The sequence below is a fragment of the Leopardus geoffroyi genome, chromosome X (genome assembly GCF_018350155.1).
Source record: "Leopardus geoffroyi isolate Oge1 chromosome X, O.geoffroyi_Oge1_pat1.0, whole genome shotgun sequence".
Lineage (NCBI taxonomy): Eukaryota > Metazoa > Chordata > Mammalia > Carnivora > Felidae > Leopardus > Leopardus geoffroyi.
In genome coordinates, this window is record NC_059343.1 from 92,347,032 (window position 1) to 92,373,292 (window position 26,261).

At 38.8% G+C, this 26,261-nt stretch overlaps 1 protein-coding gene across 1 annotated transcript in view; it reads left to right on the forward strand.

Annotated features, from left to right (window-relative positions):
* The window catches only part of ALG13 (ALG13 UDP-N-acetylglucosaminyltransferase subunit), a 61,858-nt gene that overhangs the window by 27,207 nt on the left and 8,390 nt on the right, over positions 1-26,261 (forward strand). The window contains 16 exon segments of the mRNA XM_045472571.1: positions 2,283-2,364; positions 2,568-2,730; positions 4,307-4,382; positions 5,380-5,488; positions 6,612-6,676; positions 7,206-7,306; positions 8,341-8,468; positions 9,145-9,391; positions 9,823-9,936; positions 10,130-10,286; positions 10,616-10,736; positions 12,944-12,976; positions 13,079-13,134; positions 16,572-16,643; positions 18,346-18,511; positions 25,958-26,143. Coding sequence (XP_045328527.1) covers positions 2,283-2,364; positions 2,568-2,730; positions 4,307-4,382; positions 5,380-5,488; positions 6,612-6,676; positions 7,206-7,306; positions 8,341-8,468; positions 9,145-9,391; positions 9,823-9,936; positions 10,130-10,286; positions 10,616-10,736; positions 12,944-12,976; positions 13,079-13,134; positions 16,572-16,643; positions 18,346-18,511; positions 25,958-26,143 — 1,876 coding nt within the window.

Consider the following 26,261-nt stretch of genomic DNA (forward strand, 5'->3'; position numbering starts at 1 on the left):
TTGGGACAGAGAGAGACAGAGCATGAACGGGGGGGGGGGGGGCAGAGAGAGAGGGAGACACAGAATCGGAAACAGGCTCCAGGCTCTGAGCCATCACCCAGAGCCCGACGCAGGGCTCGAACTCCCGGACCGCGAGATCGTGACCTGGCTGAAGTCGGACGCTTAACCGACTGCGCCACCCAGGCGCCCCAGTAATTGACTTTTTAAGGCTTGTGTCACACCATGGAATATATTTCAGGCAACATTTTTTAAAACTTCTTAATGTTTGCTTATTTGAGAGAGAGACAGAGACTGTGCCAACAGGGCAAGGGTAGTGAGAGAGGGAGACACAGAATCTGAAGTAGGCTCCAGGTTCCGAGCTTTTTGCACAGAGCCCAATGTGGGGCTTGAACTCAGGAACCAGGGGATCATGATCTGAGCCAGTCGGATGCTTCACGGAGCCGCCCAGGCACCATTTATATAATGTTTTTAATGTAGACCGGCTCATACTAAACATATTATTACTTGTTTTCACCTATCCTCATCAGTAATCTAGATCTACCTCATTTTTTTTTTTACTAGTTTAATGCCATTATATCATACTTGCCTACCCACAAGTATGTATCAGAACTATTATTTTATGTTGGGATACCAATACCACCAGGGACACCTCTTCCAATCAAAATGGAACTTCTTGCCACACGAATAAAGAAACTATCCTGTTACCTCTGGAGTTTTTTCTTGCTTATTTATTTAGTTCTGGTTAGCCGGATTCCTTTAACTACTCCTTAACAACTGCCTCCAGTTATTGACCTTTGTTAGTTGGAGTTCCAAGTTCTTCTAGTCCAAATTACACAGGGCTTCTCTGCTCAAAATCTGTTCACTTTCTTTTGGATTAATAAACTCTTAAATGGAAATAACCCCTCAGAGTGCTCAGAGTGGTGTGAAACTTCATAACTTAAACTTTACCGTGAGTTACTTTAGCTTGACACTTGCCCTCAATACTCTGAAATGGTTTATATTGGTGGAGTTGGAATTGTGATTTCAAAAAAAGGCTAGGGAAGAATAATAGACCTGAAGTAGAGAACGTTATTATTGGAAGAAGTTAGCCCAGATTAGGCAGGAAGGCAGCAAACAGGGGACTTGGAATTTTCTGCCAAAGAAGCTCAGTGGCAACATCCTCCCATAGAACACAAGAGAATCCTCTTTGGTCCCTCAGGTTGCTAATACGAGACGTGGCTTCAGAATCATAGACTTGGGGTGCCCAGGTGGCTCTAGTCATTTGAGTGTCCAACTCTTGATTTTGGCTCAGGTCATGATCCCAGGGTTGTGAGATCAAGCCCTATGTCAGGCTCCGTGCTGAGCCTGGAGCCTGCTTAAGATTCATTCTCTCTCTCCTCCTGTTCCCCCTCCCCCCCGCCCCGGCTCACACTCTTTGTCTCTCAAATAAAGAAATAAAATAGACTTATGGTTAGATATATCCCTTACTCAAGACAGATTTTTGAACCAAAATTTAAAAAGGTTTTGGATCTGTTATTCAGACAGTTTTCATCATACAGAGCCTGCAAACATTTTTACTAAAATATTTTGGTTAGTAAGCATGGCTTTGAATTGTTTGGGAAAACTAGAGACTAAAGATCAGCTAAGAAATTAACTCCTTTTGTAGCTATCTCAGTGCCTTAATTCATTAAGAAAGTCTCTTTAGCAGTATTGTTCCTATATAATGTGATTCATATATTACTACTCGGTAAAATGGATAACCTTTTGAGTAAATTAAGTCTCCCCCTGCCCTCATGATCTGAGTTTGGAGTATTTGGATATTTGACATAATTTCTGCAGTCCTTTTTCAAAGTTAAGCTGGGTCTCTTGACTTCTGTTAGGATTTCTGCTAGATTTACTCAATTTGTAAAAGTTCCATATTTTTGCAAATTCACAAATCAACTTGTTGGCTACATTAATGGGAATGTGATTTAGATTCAGTGTAGCCTTATTAGTGATTTTAATCTTGGCATTTAAAAGTCACTTTTGAGAACATCTCTTTTGAAAGTTATAGCTAGCATTTATCTTTATTCAAATTTCAAAAATCACTTTTCCTCAGCTTTATTGAGATATAATTGGCGTGTTAAGTGAAATGAGTCAGAGACAAGTATTGTATGATATTACTTAATATGTGGGATCTAAAAAAAAATCACATTTTAAAAAACAAATTCATTCTCAATTTCTGGTTAGCAATTTAATTTCAAGTAGTTCATGGTTGTAAGATATGTAACATTCACTTAATTGTTCTGTGTGTTTTTCTTCAGATTCTACTCTGCTATTCAAGTAATGGCCATTATGATTCAGTGTACTCAAAACAATTTCAGTCAAGTGCAGCTGTTTGCCAGGGTATGTGAAAGCTTTACAAATGGTTAGGTGTGTTTCAGATGATTTTGTTTTCCCATCTTTAAATTGAGGGACCCACCGTAAGTAACTCTTCTAAGCTGTGTTGTTGGCACCTATTGAAATTGTATACTGGCTTATGGCTGTTTTCACATTGTCATAAAGAGATCTTACTTTGACAGTTGGAGTTTTGGCTTTTTTTCCTTTAGCTGTACTGTATGAAATTCTCTATAAAGATGTGTTTTTTGTGGATGAAGAAGAGTTGAAGACTGCAGTTGAATTGTTTCGAAGTGGTTCCAAAAAGAACAGAAACCATGCTCTGACTGGCAGCGAGGATGTCCATGTTGACTACAAGAGTTCAGCTTGTAATAGGTAATAAAGGGAAAGGGGGTGTCAACCTCAAGATCAACATCATCATTTGAAAGTGGAAGGGGCTTGACATACCCACACATATGTATGTGGAGATCCATTTTCTATTGGGGGAAGAGAAATTTTACCAAAAAGATATGTTGTATTTTGAGATGTTCAGGCTTCGGAGGTTTGATCCAAGTCAGAATCCTTTTTTTTTTTTTTTTTTTTTTAATTGCTAGAAGTGACTTTAGAACTATGTAACCCCATGGTTCTCAAATGGTGCTTGTTAGGAAGGCAGATTCTTGGGCCTAGTTTCACAAAATTTGAGGTGAGAGTGGGGCCAGGAATCTTCTTTTTTTTAACAAGTATATTCCAAATATTCTGATGTAGGTAAGCTGTGGACCATATTATGAGAAAAAGCTGATTGTAAACCAGCACTATCATTTTGTTAGTTGGTAAGTGAGATTCACAGTGGTTACTTGAAGTAGCACACATCCAGCTAGTAGAAAAGAATTTCTCAGACTGAGGGGAGTTTTAAGAGCCTTTGAGTGTCTGCCTTTGGTACTTGCTGGAAATATAGATTGTGGCCTCTGAGGAAACAGCTGGTGTGTCAGAGATAATAAAGTAGGTGTTGTCTTCTATTTCTTCTTGATTCCTACTTATGTGAAGGAAATTCATACAGGCTTGGTGCCAGTCAGGTGTCAACCTTGTCTTTTTGTCTTCATTGCAATTTTTTTTTGTAGAAGAGAGGTTTTTAAACTTACTTGGGAATGCAGGGAGTGGCACTCATGCATCAGGGTGAAAGTTGCTTCATTCTTCACTGATGATTTGTCCTAAGGATGTCCGGCTTTGGGCAATTATAGTAGTAAAAAAAAGCAAGATGTACTAGTTACCTATTGCTTCATGACAGTATTACTACAGATTTTGCAATTTAACACACTTACCTCACAGTTTATGTGGACTAGGAATCTGGGCACAGCTTAGCTGGGTCTTCTGCTTCGGGTCTCACAAGACTGCAATGAGGTTGTTGGCCAGGATTGAGTTCTTACCTGGAGTTTTGACCGACGAAGGATCCACTTTGACACTCACATGGTTCTTGGCAGCATTTAGTTCTTGAAGCTGTAGGACTGAGAAATGTGTTTTTTTGTTGTTGTTGTTTTGCTGGCTGTCAGCCTAAGGGAACCCTCACCTATTTGTCACATGTGGTTGGTGAACATGACTGCTTGCTTCCTTATAGTCAGCAAGGGACCAGCAATACAGGCACTACGTTCTTATGCAAAATAATAATGTACATCTTATCTATTAAGAAGCAAACTTGAGGTAGGGGAATCCTACATGGATGTGAACACCAGGAGGCAAAGATCATAGGGACCATCTTAAGAGATGGTGGTATGAAATATAGGAGATAGTCTGCCTAAGTATATTGTAGTACATCCTAATAAAAAGGAAGCATGAATGTAAATGTTGGGGTGAAAAACTATTTGCCTCATTTTTAGACCTTGAGCTAGTTTACCACTAGGTGGTGGTATAGTCATTAGACTTAAAACTCAGCTACTGCCTTTATATAAAGCTCTTTGTTCTAAATCTTTTCAATTAGGAGTGAAGAGTTGGGTGCCTGCTGCAATGTTGAAAATACACCAGAGGGGTGCAATCAAGGAACAGAAGAAGCAAAGGTTTGAAATTTTCTAGGCAAAAAATTCTCATAATCTTGGCTTGTAGCATCATAACTTAAAAGGCCTTAAAGTTAAGGTCAAGCAGTCCATTCTAGTTATATGCGGTGGGGGAGGAGTTCATGTTTTCCTTTGTGAAAGTTTTAATCTTAAAATGTAAAATGGGTGCTTAATGTTGTCTGAGTATTTATTCTTAATGGAATTGTATAGATTGTTTTCAAAGCAATCTCTGAACACTTTAGAATTTTCAGAAGCTGTTGTTTTCAAATTAAATATTACAAATCCAGTAATAGATACTTTGTGATGAATCTTATGGATGCTAAGGTTTTTCTCTGTCATTAAAGTATGTGATGCTTGCCCTATTCTGTTCAAAGGAAATAGGTAATAATCCTGTTTGAAGAAACAGGAGAAATTTTTACCGTCTTTATAGTCCTAAAATCAAGCAGACCTTTAGTTTGAGGCTAGCTCAATAGGGCAAATACTATTAAAATAATGTTTATTTATCCCCCAAGTAATGGGAATTTGGGAACAGTAACTATTGGGTATGGTGAAATTCTAGGAAAACAGAAGAAAAAGGAAATTCCTTTGAAAGTTGCAACAGATTTTGACCAAAATGAAATACAATTTTCAGGTGATTTTAGGGTATAAGAACACTTGCACCTCTCTGTGTATATCAATATGAGATTTATTGAATAGCCTGACTGAATCTTTAATCTTTGTGTTGCATTGATTTATGTGAGATATATCCTAAATTGTTGGCTGCTTTCAGTATTTCCCTTCTGCCATCTAAAACCTTTTAGATTATTTGCATATTGCTTCTTTAATCTCCTGATTTTTAAAATACGCAACAAAACTTACTGTGGCATTTAATTCTTTTTTTAATAAAGAAGGAAAGGGAGGCATATGTACATAGTTAAAAAAAAAAACAACTTTCTTTCTTCATAGAAGGAACTTTGAAGCTAAGGATGATGATTTTGTAGCATGATTATTTTTGTTTTAGTCTCCAGAGAGTCCATCAAAGATGCTCTTCCCGTATAAGGTGCTTAAAGCCCTGGATCCAGAAATCTATCGTAATGTAGAATTTGATGTTTGGTTGGACAGCAGAAAAGGTAATGAAATATTGACAGCATGCTTTTGAATCCTGACCTCCAGGGGAAAAAATTTGCAAATTATTTCTAATGAGATGTTTTTAATGTACTGTTATAAAGGACAGCCTCCTACTTCTTAGCTTACTTATTAATACATGATTTTAAATCGAGAAGAGGAAACATAGAAGTGGGGAAGGATCTTTTACAATACGATGTTTATCTGGGACTTTTAGTTTTGTAAAGACTGTGGAGATACCCTTTAGATAACTTTGAGTACCCAAAATATGTAACTGTAAATAAGCTTATCTTAGATTTAAAGTGTTAAAACTACTCACTGATAAATGAATAGGTCAGGTGTCCACAAACTGGCCTTTAGAACAAATCTTCCCTGCCACCTGTTCTTGTGTGGTCTGTGAGCTAAGAATGGTCTTTATATTTTTAAATGGCAGAAAAAATTGTAAAAGAACAGTGTATTTTGACACATGAAAATTATAGGAAATTCAATTGTCTATAAGTAGTTTTATGACCGAATTGAGTGGTTGTGACAGGGTCTGTATGACCCACAAAGCTTGAAATACTTACTCTTTATAGAGAAAGTTTGCCAACTGTTGAAATAGGTAATGGTTTATGACTCCCTATAAGAGAACTAAGTTATTCAAATTTGCCCTTAAAGTTCTGCCTTCAAGGTAGCCTTTTAATGTTTCATATTCAACTTCTTGAACCTTGGTGAACCTAGGTATAATTAGCAGTCTAACGATCTAGAATGAGGTGAAGACACAATAAGTTGTTAAAAATAATAAGATGCTTTGAAGAAACTATGTAGTGTTTGTTTGTTTTTCATTGAGGTGTGTTACTATCAAGTTGCTTCCATTGGTATAACTAAGATTACAGCCTCCTAATTTCCACCTTGTTTTATTGCACCAAACTATTTTGGCAGGTCTCCTTAAGTTAACCACAGAAATAACCTGTCAAGAGTAATGGAATGACCCTTTAGGACTCTTCCCCCACCAGTCCTGCCCCAGGTTTCAGCTTATAGTAGTAGCATTGTCAAAAACACTGGTAAATGTAAAGTAGAAAATTAAATGGTGTAAAACGGGAAAGGAACCAGTTCAGTTGAGCTTGAATCTTCATTTTCTTTTAATAGAACTTCAAAAAACTGATTACATGGAGTATGCTGGGAGACAGTACTATTTGGGAGACAAGTGTCAGGTTAGTTCGTCCTTTAAAAACTCAGTAATTTGGGGGCGCCTGGGTGGCTCAGTTGGTTAAGTGTTCAGGTCTTGATTTCAGCTCAAGTTATGATCTCATGGTTCATGAGATGGAGGTTCACGTCATCCTCTGCACTGACAGCACAGAACCTGGTTGGGATTCTCTCTCTCCTTCTTTTCCCTCCCCCTGCTCCTGCTCACTCACTCTCTCTAAATAAATAAGCATTAAAAAATTAGTTTTTCCAAGGTTGCAGTTTTAGTACAACAAAGCTCATTTACAAAATGCTAGAAAAAAATTTTTAATGGTTGTATTAAATTTTAATTACAAGCTTCTGTGAGATGATGTAAGGATCTTTTTTATCATGTGCCACATCTGTTGAGCCAGACTGGCTGGTAGTGTTTGTTAGCAACTGCTTTGATAAGTAGACACTGTACTCTGGGGGAGGAGTTGTATTTTTGTTTGTCAGAAGCCAGATCTGGCAAAAGACTTGAGATTAGATGTATCTTTACTGTCTCCTATTTTCTTTCAGGTTCGCTTGGAATCAGGTGGAAGATATTATAATGCTCATATTCAAGAAGTTGGAAATGAGAATAATTCCGTAACAGTCTTCATTGAAGAATTGGCAGAAAAGTAAGAATCCAATAGTTTGTTGTATTACTAAAATCTTTGGCTCTTGATGCCTTTTTGTAGTAGTAAATTGAGAATTGCCAGGATGCTAGTAAGAGATCCAGAGTTACATCTGGTACCAGCTTAAGATGACTTATCTCAGATTGTAAAAGCATATGCTGAAATATGAAATCTCAGTATACTTGTATATAAAAGTTTCCAAATCCCTAGGCTCTAGTCAACTTACCAGAAATACTAAATACAACAGAATTCTGGTATAAAACCATTCATACTAATTGGAAAGCTGGTTTGCTAAACAAGCTTCTGCCTGTACCAAGATAAGCTAGTCTGGTAATTCTCAGACTTTAACATGCCCCAGAATTACCTAGAGAGCTTGTTAAAACAGATTGATGAACTCCATTCCCAGGGTTTCTGGTTTCAGTATATCTGATGGGGCCCAAGAATTTGAACTTCTCAGTAATTTCCAGGTGATAACTAATGCTATTGGTCCACTTTGAGAACCATTTAACTTGATTAAGCTGCCCTTCTAACCAAAAACTCAGTAGCTTAAAACAAGTTCATTTCTTGTGTTCATTTAGCATTTCATAGTGTGTCAGAAAAGGGGATCCAGGCCATCAAAGGCTCTATCTAGACCCATTTCCATGATCATAGGGGAAAGAGGCGAACATGACAAATCACGTGGTGGTTCTTAAAGCATCTCCTTGTGTTTTATTGGCCAAAGTGGATTACATAGCTGAGCCCGAAGTCAATGGGATGGGAAACTATCATCCTTTTCCAAGGAAAGGCAACAAATATTTGTAGACTAGTCTGTCACAGTCTTTCCTCTGGAACGTGATATATGCTACAAATAGCTGTGAAATTGTACAAATTACTCTTAGGTTTTCTAACCTAAAAAGAAAACCTCACCAGGGTAGCAAGTGTGTCAACAAGTTTAAGTAGAAAATGCTTGAAATGAAGTGGATGGGTGAGGGTATGTATATCCAGTGAAAATTAAGTCTGTGTTGCAGCGGCTTTATGGTGGTATCTTTAATTTTAAGGCATGTTGTTCCACTGGCTAACTTAAAACCAGTTACCCAAGTCACACCTGTTCCTGCCTGGAGTGGTATGCCCAGTCGGAAAGGAAGAGGTTACCAGAAAATTTCCGGGGGCTATGTCCCAGAAATGGGTTTGTATACTGAAGGTTTTTATTCTTTACCCCTTCTTAAGATCTAACGGAAGTCTTGTTCTCAGGTAGAGTTCAGCATTACTGACATTTTGGTATGGAAAACTTTGCTGTGTGCAGCTGTCCTATGCATTGTAGGTTGCTTAGCATCTTTTGACTGTCTGCTAGATGCCAGTAGCATCTTTCCCACAGTTGCAACAACCAAAAATGTCTCCAGACATTGCCACATGGGTCTCAGGGTGGGGAGGGGCAAAATTGTCTGGTAGAGAACCACTGTTCAGGGGACTTTGTGCTAACAAGCTGGAGTAGATTTTAGACTCTAAAACTTGAAAGGGTTTCTCAGAGAACTAGGAAAACACCTCATAGAAGCAGACATTCTATTAGTAGCCATAATTTCTGGGAAAATAAGTAATGTAGGTGACTGAATGACTGTGTTTTGATGAGCAAAGCCACCTGAACTAAAGATAGTGTGGAGATGTCCATTGATAGGGGAAATTGCCTGCTGGTTTTGCCCTTCCAAATGGAAGATCTAGTACATCCTTAAAAAATACAGTCATTACCTTCCTGTATTTATTTGGTTTGTTCCCTTAAAAATTCTAGGCATTTGGGTGGGGGGGGGGGGAGATTGGATCTCTTGGTTTGGTTATGAAGCTTATTTCCTACTTTGTTTGCCTGAAAGCTATGTCAGAGATGGACATGAAGCAACGGAAGAAGATGTTCAAAAAAGTTAGAGGAAAAGAGGTTTATGTGACTATGGCTTACGGCAGGGGAGACGCCTTCCTCCCGCCCAGGCTTCAGCACAGCATGCATTATGGGCACGACCCTTCAGTGCACTATGCACAGACAGCTGCCAATGTCCTGTCTAATGAGCATTTCCATCCTCAACATCCACCTCAGAGACAGGGTCGGGGATATGGGATGCCCAGGTAAGGCTTAATTGACTTCAAGGTAGTGTACATCTCTGTTTAGGTATTGTGAACAATTCCTAGACAGAATTAAAGTAGAATTTAGAAATATCTTAATAGTTTAGCTTTCTTTTATAATCTTTGCTTAGTGGATGGAACTGATGTGTACTTAAAATTTTTTCAAATGAATTTATTGTATTCTCACTGAACAAATACGGAATGGTTGAAGAGATAAGCTGGAGCTATCAAGATGAGTGTCGTGGATATGGCACTGTATCCACTAATAATGGATAGGCCTAATACAAGTAGTGAGGGCAGAACAGCTCTTTCTATTGGGATATTTTTAGAAAAATGTGTTAATTCTACTTAAGTGCCGATAACGTGATAAATAATTCTATTTAAGTGCCAATTACTAGATAAACAGTTTTGTTTTCCTTTCCCTTCATTCTTAGGGATTCATCTCGCTTTATCAACAGGCATAACATGGAAGCCCCTAAAGTTGGTTTTTACCCTGGCCCAGGTAAAAGGTGTTGCCAGGGCTATGATAACTTCTCCTATAGATCTCGGTAAGTGAATTTTAAATGTTGAAAATCAGAAAATGGGCAAGTTGGGCTTCATTGCTGAGTGACAAATACATGGATTAATTTTTTTTTAGTGTCAGCATTGAGATGTTTGAACAGTTATTTAGAAATTTGGAATAAGTTACCATACCATATTTTAACTTTTTTCCCCTTTTCTCTGAACTACTTAATACTTAAGTTCCTTTAGACGTAGTCACCGCCAGATGCATTGCATGAACAAGGAGTGCCAGTATAGCTTTGCCCCAGAGAATGGACAGATGCCCAGGGGTGTAGAAGAAACCATTACCTTTTATGAAGTTGAGGAAGGGGATGAGACTGCTTATCCAACTTTACCTGTAAGTAGGTCAAAGCTTTAATCAAAAAGCTGTTTACTTTTTCTCTTATTTTTTTTTTTTTAAGTAAAGGCAGTGTGGATATATTTTAGCTCTTTGAACAAACTGCAAATAAAACACTTATGGAAACCTTGAGCTTTTATCTTAGAGCTTTTAAAGATGGGAGAGGAGAACTTTTAAAGCTATTTTTAGAGAAAAGGAGTAGAGGTGGACAAATACACTTGCCTTATGGGCTAATATTTTCTGTTTTCTTGATAATTTTCTCACATATTTTGATTCTAAAGTACATTAAAATACAGCTTTTTTTGATGAACTGTGTGTCTTTGGTACAGAGTCATGGAGGGCCCTCCACACTGGTTCCTGCTGCTTCGCGATACTGTGTTGCAAGGCGAGGACATAGCTCAGGCAAACAGACCTTGAACTCAGAAGGGGCCAGTGGCCAGAGTCACAATGGTGAGTCAGTTACAGTTAAATGTCTCTTTAAAAGAGGATTCTTGTGGCATTAGTCATCAGGGCTGTGAAACCATCAGGTTTTGGTTTTGGGGTCTCACACTGTTCCAGTAGGTCATTTTGAATGAGTTCTCAGTTCTTGTCTCAGAGCTTTGCTAGGATTTTGAAGATGTCTTGGTCTTTCTCAGAAGGCCAGACATCTATTTCTATAGGCCACCACATTGTTATAACTTATTTTCAGCTCTCTGCATAGGTCTTTTAGTGAGTTTTGATTTGGTGGGATTTTGGTATAGGAAACATCTGTTCCTTATGAGCAAGGCACTTCTTCTCTTACGGTGAAGACCATTTGTTTGTATATTTTAGGCTTTTCTGTGACTAGCTTCTATTGTACAAAACTGCTATAAAACAGTCTTTGCCCGAAGAAGTCTACTTGACTTAGAACTTTACTATTCATTGTATCCTCTTGGTCATCTACTGTACTAAGTATATTTATAATTTAATCTATTTAACTGTATCCCTCAAAGGAATTTGGTACCCTTGTTTGTTATATGAGGAAATTGAGGCTCAGAGGGTAAATGACCTGGCCAAAGTCGTACCTTTAGTAAGTGACAGAGATTTAACTTTTTTATAACTGCTTTATTTAGATATAATCTACATAGCATATAATTCACCTGTTTAAAAAGTGTGCAGTTCAGTGATTTTAGTATAGTCACAGCGGTGAATGACCAACACCACAATCAACTTTAGAACATTTTGTCACCCCAAGAAAGAAATCCTGTACTAATTAGCCGCTCCCCATTTTCTGTACCAACCTCCCTTCCCCCCCCAGCCCGAGGCAACCACGAATCTGTTTTCTGTCTCAAAGGATTTGCTTATTCTGGACATTTCATACAAGTGTAATCATGCAATATATAGTCTTTTGAGATTGGCAGAGATCACTTTTGAATTTGGGTTTGTCTGACACTAAAGCCTATATGTATGTTCTTAACAGTTGTTAGGGTGTCTTTCACTATGGGGTGTGCTTATTTTTGCCATTTTATCATAAAATGATCCGTAAGCGACAATTCTACTCAAACAATTCTGGAGGAATTGGGTGGATTAAGGCAGTGTGAGGCAGTCTCAGTGACTTGACTTAGCAGTCAAGTTCTTTATTTTCTTGTATGTTCTTCTTTCTACTACTGATGTAGAAGAAAAAAGGTATTTCTGGGAATTTAATGAGGACAAAACATCTAGCACAAGAATGATCTGTGAAGACTTTGTCCCCATGCATGTGCATGCATGTGCTTAAGGGTGTATGTTCTCTGCTCTTCTACTCAGCATGACCCTTTTGTCTTTTCCCTTTAGCTTGGTGGGTACCTTCAGATATACTGCTCACCTGTAGTGGCATATTCAGAGTAATCAAATCTTTATTCCCACTGTAAATCTTGCTGTCTGGAGTGGTTGCATGTATGTGTTTGATAAGTGACATGTTTAAGAATCAAATCCAGTTTTGACCTGTGGGGTTTTATTTGGTGGAAAACTGTCCAATTGATGATTAATTTTCTCTGCATTTCAATGGTATTGTAGTCTTAAAGCAAAATACTTTAGTTCACTGAGCCATCCTCTGAGAACAAACCAACTTTAAAAGTATTATTTACTTAAAACAGCCTGAGAAACAGATGAGGCATGATACACCCCTTTAATGTCTACTTAAGCAAACTATGGGTCATACTTAGTACTTTACAGACACCATTTACTATATATATTAAGCACCGTGTTCTGTTCTTTTCACCCCCTATGAGCTGGGTACTGTTACCCCTGTTTTATAGTGCAGAAATTGATGCACTATAACCCACTTAAAGTGATGTTAAGTTCTATAAGTTAGTCAGGATTCAAATCTAGACAGCCCTAACTCCAGAGCCAGTGAATTTAATCATCGTACTCTACTGCTTGACTGGAAAGATTGGATACAGCTCTGGGTTTTTCACCTCTGCCTGAACTCTTAAGAACTAAGGAAATTTTCAGAGGAGGAATTTGTCCTGTTTACTGTCAATCCCTGGCTTCTATATATCTGTTAACTGGTATGAAAGATCAAATCACCTGTTTCAAGGACATAGACATTTTAGTTTTGAATATATATCCATAAAACTTGAGAAAAAGCAAGTGCTGGCCATCTGGCTCTGCTGAGCTGAAAAGCCCTACATAAATACTTCTTCTGTCTTTTTTTATAGGGAGATATCATGAAGATTATATTTATCCTTCAGGTCAGTGAGATCTAGATATACTCTGACATTCTTCATTGTTTATACAATTTTAAATTGTAAAATAATGCTCATGTTTTACTTTACTTTGGCTATATTCTCTAGAACCAGACTATGAAACTTCAGGTGTTTATTGCACAACTGAATCTACAGCAAACTTGGTAGGTATTTCATAATAATGGCAAGCACTTCTGTCTCCTGTGTACTAGGGCACTGTTCTCAGAGCTATATATAGAAATATATTTAAATCAGAACAACCCTATGAGGTAGGGTTTCACTCCCATTTTGTAGATGAAGAAATTAAGACCCTGGTGTTAAAGTATTTAGAGATCGTCCTAATGTGTTGATATAAGAGGAAATTCGGACACTGGCAGTGATAATTTTTTTTAGGGGATTTTATTATGATTTTTCAGTAAGAGTGGGCCACAAGTCTTAGTAACTTCACATAACAAAAGTTTGTTTCTTGGTTCTGCTTCACGTCCACTGGAGGTCTACAGGAGGGCTCTGCTCAGGGACTTGGGCTGATAGAAGCTCCATTAAAAGGGTAGTGAATGATGCACTGGCTCATAACAGCCTCCACCTGGAGATGACACATGTCACTTACTTTTTCATCTGCCAGAGCATGCTCCACTGAAGAGTCTAATTTCTATGTGCCTGAAAGTCAAAAAGTTTGAAATATTTAACAGCACTAAGGACCACAACATTCAACTCAAACTCCCTCCCACAGGCAGATTACTTGCTTCCACCTCAAGGGAGGCAATCTAGAAATCTTATTCAGTGTAATTAAACTCAGAGCCCAAGGTTTCTGGGAAATGTGTAGTGTTCTCTGAATTGGGTCCAGATGTGGCTCATCTTCATTTGGAGGCCTAAAACCAAAGATACAAAGTTATTTCATCCCTACGCACCCAATTTACAGTGGTGGAGCCGACTGAAGAATGGCAGTAAAAATTCCCATTCAGAAAGAGGGGAAAATGGGAGAAACACAGTTCATGGCCTGTAGGTGACATCCTGGACAGGCAACCTAGACATGGGGACTCTTCCCTGGAGAGGCTCTCTGATTCATTGCTTTCTGGGGCTCTTGGTTGCTCCCAGGCCCTTCTTTCCTTGGCCATATTTGAAGTAGGCATTGGAGAATAGTCCTTCTTGGCAGCTGAGGAGCTTTCTCAGCCTGCTTCTCATTCAAAGAAAATTGGAGCCCAAGGCTTGTTTTATCTCAGTTGGATGGTTTTAGTTCTCATAGTGTCTTTGGCTGTGTGATTAATTTATTATGCTGCTTCTCTGTTTGATTCCTATTAGTTTTATATGCCGGTAGCCATACTGACATTTCTTGTTCTATAGATATACTACTTAGATTTGCTATAATTTGCTTTCTTATTCCTCTCTGTCTCTCTCTCTACTTGATTGCAAGTACCTGGGCTTCTCAGGGATGGAGGAACCATACTTTTAGAGGCTTTTCTGTGAGCCATTTTGTCCAAGAGCAAGGATTCAATGGATATTGCATCCTTAGTTGGACACATGCTTTGAGATATCTTAATGTAGTCAGATTTTAACAGTGATTTTTGAGTTCTGCTTCAAAGCCAAGTTTTAACTGCTCTTCGTTGTCCAAAGCACTTAATCAATTTTATATTTTACAGTTTGGGGTTGAAGCAGTTACCTCTTCAACCCTGTAAGTCTCTGTATTCAAGGATTCTCTATTCCGTTTCATTCCTGCCTACAAACTACTTTTTCTATACACACCTGTCTTAATATAGGTTGCTAAACTCTGCCAACAGTAATCAAAACACAAAACGAACATTGTTTTCCAAACCTCCCCTAGGAGCTACAAGCTCATAATCTCCTTTTCAAGTGACATTTTTGTTACAGTAGCACCCTACTTCTAATTACCAAAATACCATTTCAGTACAGCTAAGTTATGCTACAGTAACACTCCCCCCCCCCCCCCCCAAACCTTAGTGGTTTAACACAGGACAGTTGTTCTTGCTAATCCTGTGTCTAGTGTAGGTTGGTAGCAGGCTTTTGTTTGTCATAGTCACTTAGGGGACCCAGACTAATGGACATGGGCTTTCACAGGACTTTGGAGAACTAAATAAGGTAATTGAACACTGGCTTTTAATACTTCTGCTCGTATTTCATTGACCAGATATATCACATGGCCACACCTAACTTTAGATGGGGCCAGGAAGAACAGCTGACCATGTACCCTGAAGGAGAACTGGGATATTTTTAAGAACTTGTTCTCTAGAATAGAGAACTTTGTTCTCTAACTATGGCAAATCTTAATTTCACATACTGAATTTTTGTTTTCACTGTTCAGGTGATACATTTTAGGAATGAAGAAAACTATGATATGTGATTCTCTTCCCCTTATTTCTCCTTCCCTTTCCTTGTCCCTTCTAGAGGAATAGTTTTTCCCCCCACTCTGCCATTATTATTCTCCTCGTCGGCTTTTTATGCCATTTCTTTAAATAGCCACCCTAGTGATTTCACTCCAGTGAAAAAGCAAGCAAAAATCTCACCATCCAGTTTGACAAGAGTAGATACTTAATTTCTTTCTGTCCCTTTATCATTTGTCACATGTTCCTTTTTGTTCTGAATTTCCATTATCATACATCCCGGGTAACTTTCAGTCCCTTCAGGATGTGCTCCACTCCCACACCCCAGTCACCAACGCTGTAGCAAGTTTTTAAGTAATTTTTATCACAGCATGCTGTGGGGAGAGGTTCAGCGCAGGACTTAAAGATGTCCAGGCTTTAGAGCCTTGTAACAAAACTGTGAACATTTATTGAAACTTCTTATTTCTGTGCCCAACTCTCAACTGAATCCTTCTGTAGAATTCACCCTGGGCTTTCTGAGCCAAAGCCAAAGTTTGCTTTTTGGCAGGTGCGTTGGGTGTACTTGAGCACAAACTTTAGAAATGTGCAGTCTTAGATCCACGTTAACTTGGGCTCATCTTTGTCACAGTGTGGTTCCTCTTGTTTTCTGCGATTACTTCCCTTGATTCCCTCTATGTTACTTTCATTATTAAACCAATTTCTGCTGCTAGGTTTTTTGTTTTTGTTGTGATGACTGTTTGTCCTGCTTAGCTCTGAGCCTTTTAAAATCTTTTTTACTTTCACAAAGAGGGTCTTGAACCAGAGGGGAGTGGTTACTTGGAGTATACTCACTCCATCCTGCTTAGATAGGATACAGCTGAATAACCAGATATCCACCCTTGTACCAAGCTGCATCTTTATTTGGAATACTTTCTTTTAGCAACACTGTTCTTGGTCCTACTGATTTCGAAGCTTTTAAGGCAACAAAGGCCACTGAGAAATGTTTAAATTACAGTCCTCTATTACATTTTAGTACCTACATTGGACTAGAATTGGATATGATCAGGATCTCTGTAGATAGGAAATAGCACAATCACCTGAATCAGGCACTACAGTGATACCTTTTGGAATGTTCTCTTAGTAGTTGCTTCCAAATCTGAATCCTTTCAGGACAGAGCACTTTTCACCTAATTTAAGAAGTTATTGAAATAAAGCAGATCTTTTATCGATGTACTATTTGGTTTCTTGATTCACCTTATTTAACTATACTTCTGTATTCATTAAAGTCTCTTCAGGACAGAAGACCATGTTCTATGTCTCCTCAGGACACAGTTACCTCATACAACTATCCCCAGAAGGTAATCTTCATAGTGTTCTCAAACAATCAGTTGGGGGGAAATGACTTTTTTCCTTTTTGTTCTCCTTGCCCTTCATCTTATTTAAAAAACCTTTTTTAATGTTTGTTTATTTTTGAGAGAGAGAGTGAGTGTGAGTAGGGGAGAGGGGCAGAGAGAGAGAGACAGAATCCGAAGCAGGCTCCAGGCTCTGAGCTGTCAGCACAGAGCCCAGTGCGGGGTTTGAACCCACGAACCATGAGGTCATGACCTGAACCGAGGTTGGATGCTTAACCCACTGAGCCACCCAGGCTCCCCTAAAAGAAGTTGTTTATATATATATCCTTATCTTAACTATTATTGTACTTTGTGGTGCCTGGCACAGTGCTTAGTAAATTCATTCAACAAATTGATAATCTCCTGTGTTCTAGACACATTCTGTGTGTTGACGTTTGACTACTCATAGTCTCTTTATTCCGAACCTCTTATATAATAAGCAAATTAATATGAATTCGCTGTCCATTTGGTCATTTGCTGAAACTTAAATGTAAAGAATACAGACTTGGCATCAAAAAGGTAGCTGAAACCATAGGAGTGAATAAGATCATCCTGGGAAAAGGAAGAGATTGAGAAGAGCATCCAGAACAGAGCCTGTAGATCACCAAATTTTAGCAGATAGGTAGAGAAGGAATAGCCAAGGAGGGGGTGGGGAGAGGAGAGTGTATTATTCTGGGAGCCCTAGTAAGAGAATGTTTCAAGGAGCAGTCAAGTGTAAGTTGCTGCCAAAAGGTCAGGCAACACAAGGACTAGCAAGATTCTACTAGGATATGTTGCGATGAAGACCACTGGTGACTTTGAATTCGGTTTCTGAGGACCAGAACGGGTAGCAGACACACAGCGATGAGTGGTAAGAAAATGGAGACTGCATTGAGAACAGTGTGTTCAAGAAGGGTCTGTTGTTATTTGTTGAGCATATCTCTGTGCACAGCACTGTATTGAGTGTTGTGGCCTAATCAGACAAATCAATTGCAGTCACATGAAGCTTACACGCAAAAAAGCAAAGTACCTTTTCTATTAAAAAAAATTAAAAACAAAGTGCATTAGCATGGGGGAAATGGACACAAATGTAAAAATAAATGTAACAGTATCTGGATAACACGTAGGAAATGCAGAGGTTACCTGTTTGGGGAGAGGGGAACTAGGCAGATGGAGGATAGGGGTTGGAAGGAAACATCCCATTGTATATAATTTCATACTTGATTTTTGAATCTTATTAATGTATCACCTTTTCAGAAAAATAATAAATTAAAAATTTACAAATCTTAAAGGTAATTGTGGTCTCCTAAAAGAAATAATCTTATTTATATAGGGTTTACATAAAGATTAATTTCTCAGTGTTGTCGTTATCAAAATACACTGTATCCTGAAATAGAGGATAAGAAAAGAGCCTCCTGGTGTTTGAGAAATCCCTAAACTTTAAAACTGTTTTTTTTTTTAATGTTTATTCATTTCTGAGACAGAGACAGAGCATGAGTGAGGGAGGGGCAGAGAGAGAGGGAGACACAGAATCAGAACCAGGCTCCAGGCTCTGAGCTGTCAGCACAGAGCCCGACGCGGGGCTCGAACTCACAAACCATGAGATCACAACCTGAGCCAAAGTCGGTCTCTCAACCAACTGAGCCACCCAGGCGCCCCTAAACTTTAAAACTTTTTTCTACACTTACAGGTGATGGCAAATTCTGCAGCAGGTGCAGCTTCCTGTGCCAATAATGTTCCAGCTCCAGTCTTACCTAGCTGTGCGGCAGCTAATGAAGCTAGTAGTACCGCTTCAGCCTCCTCACAGAATGCTGTACCGCCTCTACTCGTGTCTCCATCTATGCAAGGCAGGCCCGGTAGGTTGTTAGTGGTTGCTGACTTGGGGAAACCTCTTTTCCTATTCGTGAACACGCATAGAATGACAATTATAGTGATTAGATAGGGCTACTTTAATTTCTAGTATTAAATTAGTTTAACCTACTTAATAACGTATGTTCTATAGTTGAGGAATCCTTGAAATTTGAGAGCCAGGATTTCAATATTTATCTTGGCTTTGATACGATTTTGTAGGTGGAAACTTTGAGGACTTTACTAATTTCTTAAACTTTCAGTTTTACTATACAGGAATGAAAGTAGAGGTGTTTCATACTTCACAGAATTCCTGAAAAGTTTGCTGTGAAATATATTTTTATATAATCATTTTCTCATGAAAGAATATAGGCTCTAGAATTTAAGAAATTTAGGTTAGATTCTTGGTTTTGCAACTCACTAGCTATGTAATTTTGGACAAGTTATCGAGCCTTTTCGTAGCTTGGGGGTACTGATAGTACCAATTTATGAAGTGGTTGTGAAATTCTAATGAGTTAATACAATTTAATGCTCTCAGAATTCTGAGAAGGTGGTGGCAAAAACAGGATAGCTATTTAATCTGAGGCTTCAAATTAAAACGGAAATAGCAAAACCAAAACCCGTGGACAACATTTATAATAAAATTAGGTGACAAGGTATCCCCACACACCCCAAAACTTAAGCAGGTAGAACAAACCACCAGTCCCAGGACTGCATGCTACCAGTTTCTGTGTGGGAGCAAGAAGATGGAAGGAAGCATCGGGGATGTTGTCTGATGGACCTGGGAACAGGAGAACCCCAAAAGCTAAAAAGAATTCACTGGAAAGTGGGGCAGCCAATTCGGAAGGAGCACCTAAGACTGGGAAGGGATTTGACCTCCCTAGGTGAGTGCTTTGGGTACATGGTAAAGGAAATGAAGGGCTTGGAGCAATCTGGCCCCTAAGAACTCTCAAAACTGACCTGCCAGGGCTCCCTTTTAAGATAGTACTCCTCACTGGGGAGAAACTGCTGGGAGTGAAATCAGAATTGATCAGGACAGGGAAAAGAGCCTATCCAGACTGAAGCTGAGAACAGAGGCAAGGAATCCTAGAAAGCAGTCCTGGGTTTGAACACTACCAAAAACCAGAACGATCCTGTGTCCACCTCATTCTAAAGTTCGTGAAAAATAATTTCACGTAATGAAGCAGTAAGGTCAAATCCTATACTAAGATGTTTTAAGAACAAAAAAGAATAACCTGTGTATAGGCAGTAAAAACATGTCAAGAAATGTGCTCACTAATGCAACTAAACAAACACCTATTTCAGAATGAGCTAAAGATCAGATAATCTCAAACATTAGAGTATAACTAACTGGAATTAGAATAAAAACTTAAAAAAAATAACCAATCAGAATTAAAAAAATTCAAATTAGGTGACAACACAGGAAAGCATTAGAAATGGCAGAAAGTCATTTCAGTACTGAAGACTGAACTATAAAGGACACGATCAGGTATATACAAAGATGATGCTTTATTTTTTTGTAATTTTTTTCAATGTTTTAATTTATTTTTGAGAGCGAGAGACAGAGCATGAACAGGGGAGGGGCAGAGAGGGAGAGACAGAATCCAAAGCAGGCTCCAGATTCAGCTGTCAGCACAGAGTCCGACGTGGGGCTCATCACGGGCTGTGAGATCATGACCTGAGCCAAAATTGGATGCTTAACCAACTGAGCCTCCCAGGCGCCCCCCCGATGACACTTTAAAAGAAAGATGGAAGAAGGGGAGGGGGAATTGAAAATGAAGAAAAGGAAGATAAAGATTCAAAAGTGACATGTTAAACATTAGGCAAAGTAGATCAGTGATAGAAGTCTCTGAAGAAGAAAACCAAAGTAAGGGAAAAGAACAAATACTGAAAACTATAATTCAGAAAACTTTTCCTGAAATTAAAAATCTTTAAAACTATATACTGAAGCAACACTCTGTATATTTGAGAATAATGACTCAAAACAGCCTACCAAGGTATTCTAGTAAAATGAGTGGTCTTTAAAGAGAAAGTCCTTTGTCCAGATAAAAGAGTCTATGGAATATAAAAGAAGTAAAATATAAGCATCAAACTTTCACAGAAGTGCTTCATGCTAGAAGAAAATGGAGTAACATTTAAAATAAGCAACGTATAAACCAAAGGTTTTATGTGCAACCAAACTTAATTTAGAAGAGAGTAAGAATTCAGAGGATATTATTTGCATGAGCCCTTCCTGAACAATCTACTAAAGCTATGCTGTCAACCAGGATAATTACTGGCCACATGTAAAAATTTTAAGTTTTAGTTAATTGCAATTAAATAAATCTTCAGTTCCTCACTTGCACCAACCACATGCCAAGTGCTCAAAGCCACATGTGGCCAGTGGCTAGCGTATTGGACAGCAGAGATCCAGAATATTTCTACCATCACTGAAAGTTGTATTAGATGGACTTCAGTGTGCCAGAGGAGTTGACTTTTAGACTACCAAAACAAGTTAAGGATATCAACAGTAAGACCTGATGGGAAGTATTAAATGTATAATTACCTAAAGAATGAAGACAAAATGAGGGCTAAGAGGTAGACAGTCGACTATGGAATAGTGATAACCTTATGTTTGGACAAGGCAGATACTGTATACCTACTTTTTAAAGTTTTTTGTTAGTGTTTATTTTTGAGAGAGAAGGAGAGTGTGTGCGCGCAAGAGGTAGGTAGGAGCAGAGGAGAGAGGGAGACACAGAATCCAAAGCAGGCTCCAGGCTCTGAGCTGTCAGCACAGAGCCTGACGCAGGGCTTGAACTCAAGAACAGCAAGATCATGACCTAAACGAAGTCCGACTTAACTCCTTAACCGACTGAGCCACCCAGGCACTGCTTATATCATTATTTTTATTTAAAAAAATTTTTTTATGGGGCGCCTGGGTGGCGCAGTCGGTTAAGCGTCCGACTTCAGCCAGGTCACGATCTCGCGGCCGTGAGTTCGAGCCCCGCGTCAGGCTCTGGGCTGATGGCTCAGAGCCTGGAGCCTGTTTCCGATTCTGTGTCTCCCTCTCTCTCTGCCCCTCCCCCGTTCATGCTCTGTCTCTCTCTGTCCCAAAAATAAAATAAACGTTGAAAAAAAAAATTAAAAAAAATTTTTTTAATAATTTATTTCTGAGAGAGAAAAAAAATATGTGACCGTGGGAGGGGCAGAGAGAGACACAGAATCCGAAGCAGGCTCCATGTTCCAAGCTGTCGGCACAGGGCCCCACACAGGACTCCCAACTCCCGGGACTCCCAACTCCTGAACCGTGAGATCTGACCTGAGCCAAAGTCGGATGCTTACCGACTGAGCCACCCAGCATCCCTATAGCTGTTTTTAAGAATAGAATTGACAGACCATCTGCCAAGCATTTTTAATACTCAATAATTACATCAGGTTCTTTTATTTAGATAATCAGATTCTTATTCTGAGGCTGTAATGTCAACTAAAATGAGTAAGTGTGGGATATTTTAATTTTACCCCTTGTGTCCTTGCAAACCAGGAGTCTCAGTATGGAAGGAAGGTAATATGGATATAATAAGGCTAAAGAAAAGCTTTTATGGTGTCCAATTTGAATTGGAAGTATCGATATAACTTCAGGTATTTTATCTTTAGATATATGTGTATATATTTACCAGCTCTGTCCATTGAAAGGGCCCAGAAACAATATTTTTAGCACTGATTTTGTGGTCTTGAAATGTCATTTCTCACTTAAAAAAAAAAACAAAAAAACAGAGTTTTGTGGAGAAATGGCTGCTGATTCCAGGTCTGGGTGGGAAATGTTCAAGATGAGCCTTTATCGTTTCGTCATGCCTGATAGCAAAGAAGCTACCAGAGTACTAGGGCCATGTCAGAAAGCACTCAGAAGCCATCTTAAAGAGGTTCTCAACTGACCAAAGACATAACAATTTGGGCCTCAACAGTGATAATCGAAGCAGACTGGAACAGACCAAATATGTTAAATTTAAAAGTTCTTAATGATATTTTAAAAATTGGTCACCTTAGGGTGGTGAGAAACCAGTTCATTTTCTTAAAAACTGGAAAATAAAGTGAAAGAATCACGTGCTTATCATGCCTACCTTCTATGAACTGTACCACCGGGTAACCAAATAGTAGATAAGGAGAATTGTTCTTACGTATTAGTATTCTAACTAATCAGTGAAGATAATCATTTTGCATTCCTTACTGAATGAGTGTTAAACAGAAGTAGCTATGAAGGTTGCAGAAATATTACCTATAGATGTGCCAAAGGAATCAATCCTGAGTCTGATCCAGTCTCCTGGATCTAGCTGCCTGTTTGCAGGAAATACAGAGGAACATGTTGAAACATACCATCACTATATAATCGGGAAAATCCAGACTCTGGGAAACTCAACAGGTCACAGGTCCCAGATTCTTCAAAAGAAAAACTGAAAGGAAATGACAGGGATGGAGAAAGGATCAATAGATTCAATTTAAAGAGATTCAGGATATCAGCTTTAAAAAACCAGGAATACACATTTGGGTGACAAAATTCCTAGAACCATGAAGGAATGATTACTGTGAAAAGGTAAATGGTTAAAATATGGTGGGGAGAGAGGTTTATGATTGGGGTGGGGCACACAGAAGTTTTCTGGAGTGGCTGGCAAAGTCTTATTTCTTGATCTAGATAGTATCCACCTTAAATACTTCGTTTTGATTTGTTTTCTGTATCCAATAGTTTAAAAATTAAGTACTTAACTAGCACAGTGCCTACAACAAAAACATTCAATATATGATACTGATGACCAGAGAAATTTTTCACTGAAAATGTCAAATGTAGACCCCGGTTTTACCATGTGCCAATTGCAAGGAAAAACATTGGGTGCTGAGCTTAAAAAAAAACCAAGTGACTGATGAATCAAGCATTGGAATGCCTCATGTATGCACAGTTTATTCAAAGCTTACCATTTTTAAAATGCCAGATTTGTGTTCTTTGTTGACGTTCCTAAAAATGTGTGCTACCTTCATATATTTTTTTTGTTCTTTGAGTCACTTCTCAACCTCAGTTATAACTCTACTAGGTCTTGGCTGCTTTTTAATTGCTCTTTAACATTCCGTTCACTCCTCTAGATGAATCAACTCATGTTTCCCATTGTGTTATTCATGTGTCTCCGTGGCAGCCCCACCCCATCCTCCATTGTGAAGTCACTTATCTGCCAACCAGTTAGATGCCATGATTGCCTTTAGTATGAATCTCCTCATAGGCATTAAATACTGCTGAGTTTTGTTACTGTCCCCAAGGTTTTTGTCAGGGCCAGGACTATTGACTCATTTTCCCTGGGTGCACAATTTAAGGGAATGCCAAAAAATCACAGTAATCAAGGTAAATAATACTTAAATGTATTTTTTAATGTTTATTTTTGAGATAAGGAGAGACAGTGTGAGCAGGGGAGGGGCAGAGAGTGAGAGGGAGACACAGAATCTGAAGCAGGCTCCAGGCTCTGAGCTGTCAGCTCAGAGGATGAATTGAGTAAGGCACTCATTCTTGGGATCATGCAAATGCAGGCTTAGATCCTATCTTTATTTAGAATTTTGATATTTTACTAATTATGAATATTTTTGGCATTAATTTGGTGGCCCCTTAAATTTTGCACCTCACTACACCCAAGTCCCTACCCTTGGACGTATAGAGAAGTTGAGTCTTACTGTGTGTATTCATATTCTGAGATGTCCTGAAACAGACTGTACATTCATGGACAGGGGAAATAAGCATTTTGAATGCACTACATTTGTTTCCATTAATGTGTTTTAAGTTTATTTTTAGAGAGTGTACATGCATGCAGGGTGGGGCGGTCAGAGAGAGAGGAAGAGAGAGAATCCCAACCAGGCTCTGTGCTGTCAGTGTGGAGCGTGATACGGGACTGGATCCCATGAACTGGGAGATCATGACCTGAGCTGAAATTAGGAGTCAGACACTTAGCTGACTGAGCCACCCAGGCACCCCTCCATTAATATTTTAGGGAGGTTTGTTTGCATTGTTTTGGAGCTATCCCTTAAATCTTACCTGTTAAACCTATAAAGCCCTTTCAAGTCTGCAAATGAGATGCTCGTGTGTCTCCAGAGCAGTTGGAAATTCTAAAAGCTTTTTCTTAGGGAGCATATTACACAATGCAGTTCCAGGGAAGGTGAGTTCAGATAAAGTAACCTCCAGATTTCTTCTGCATTGGATTGTTTCAGGTCTGTGAGAACGAACTTAGCTATCTCTGTGTCTGGTAGTTGGTTTTTACCTAGTGATCATAGTCACATTCTGGTATCTTTAGCTAATTGCTAATTTACTTTTTAAGAAATGGTGTGATTTGAGTGCTAGTTTAAAAGGAATATAAGCAGAGCTTTGTTGAAGAAGCCATTGTTTTATAGAAAACAAATTCGTAAAGCCTTTAGAATATTTGGAGTTACTCTAAAAATTAAATGTGTCTTCCAAAACTGTGAAAGTGGAGATTTCTACATACATGATAAAACTAAAAACAGTTGAGCAAGTTTCAAAATTTTACTGTTTAATTTAGATCCAGTAAGAATTCTTTTTTGGTGCCCAGCTCTGAGTTTTGACAATGTATAGAGTTGTATAACCACCACTACAATCAAGAGAGAACAGTTTCATCCAAAGAGTTGTTTATCCAACTTTTTTTTAAATGTTTGTTTATTTTTGAGATAGAGAGCAAGAGCACAAGCAGGGGAGGGACAGAGAGAGATGGAGACAGGATTGGAAGCAGCCTCCGCACTGATAGCAGACAGCCTGATGCGGGCTCGAACTCACAGCTGTGAGATCATGACCTAAGCCGAAGTTGAAACCTTAACCGACTGAGCCACCCAGGCGCCCCATGAATACTGTTTTTAAACTATAACAATAGGTATAGAAACTTAAAGCAATATGATATTTCATCTAGCCTGTTTTAGATTCTGTGCTTACAAATGGAACTGGCATGATTTAGAATGCCCTATGTTCCAATGATGCTACCAAGTAGAAACCTTCAAGGATTACTTAAATCTGTAATCTGTGTAATTTAGTCTCTTACTAGCTTCTACATCTTGTGATTTGACTAAGGATGGCAGATGGCTGAAAACATCCTTAACTTTGTTTGTATTAAGCTAAGTAAAAATTTTGCTTTAATGATATTTCATTTTTGTACCTGTTAGCTGATGTTTTTTTAAAAAGTCTTGCTGGTGAAAACTCTGCAATTTCCAGATTGTTTTTCTTTTAATTTCAAGTAATTACCTGAACTCAAAATAACCTGTAATGAACTCCCAGTTTTCAACTGGCATGTCTAAGAAGGTGGGCAATTTATCTTCCAAGTTTTTGTTTTTAAGTCAAACCATAAGAATTGGAATCTTTTGACCATACTGGAGACACAAAAGAAGTAGATGAACTACTGCTGATAAGGTGTTACAGGTGTGCATTCCTACTTTTTCTTTTTTAGTGATTGCTTCGCCATCCTATCCATATCTTTGTCCTCCTATTCCTGCTGCTGCTGCTGCTGCCGCCGCCACTGCTGCTCCTTTACCTCCTCCACCTCTTGAGGTGGGAGAGGCTTCAAACTTCCCACCACCACCACTTCCACCTCCACCTTATTCCTGTGATCCAAGTGGCAGTGATCTGCCTCAAGGTAAGGAGATTTTGAGACTTGGGCGAGGGTTCTTTTCCTCCCAACAAGTGCCCTCCTCAGTTCCCATCACGCATTTCCCCCTCCCCTGTCCCCTCCATCAGCCGTCAGTTTGTTCTCT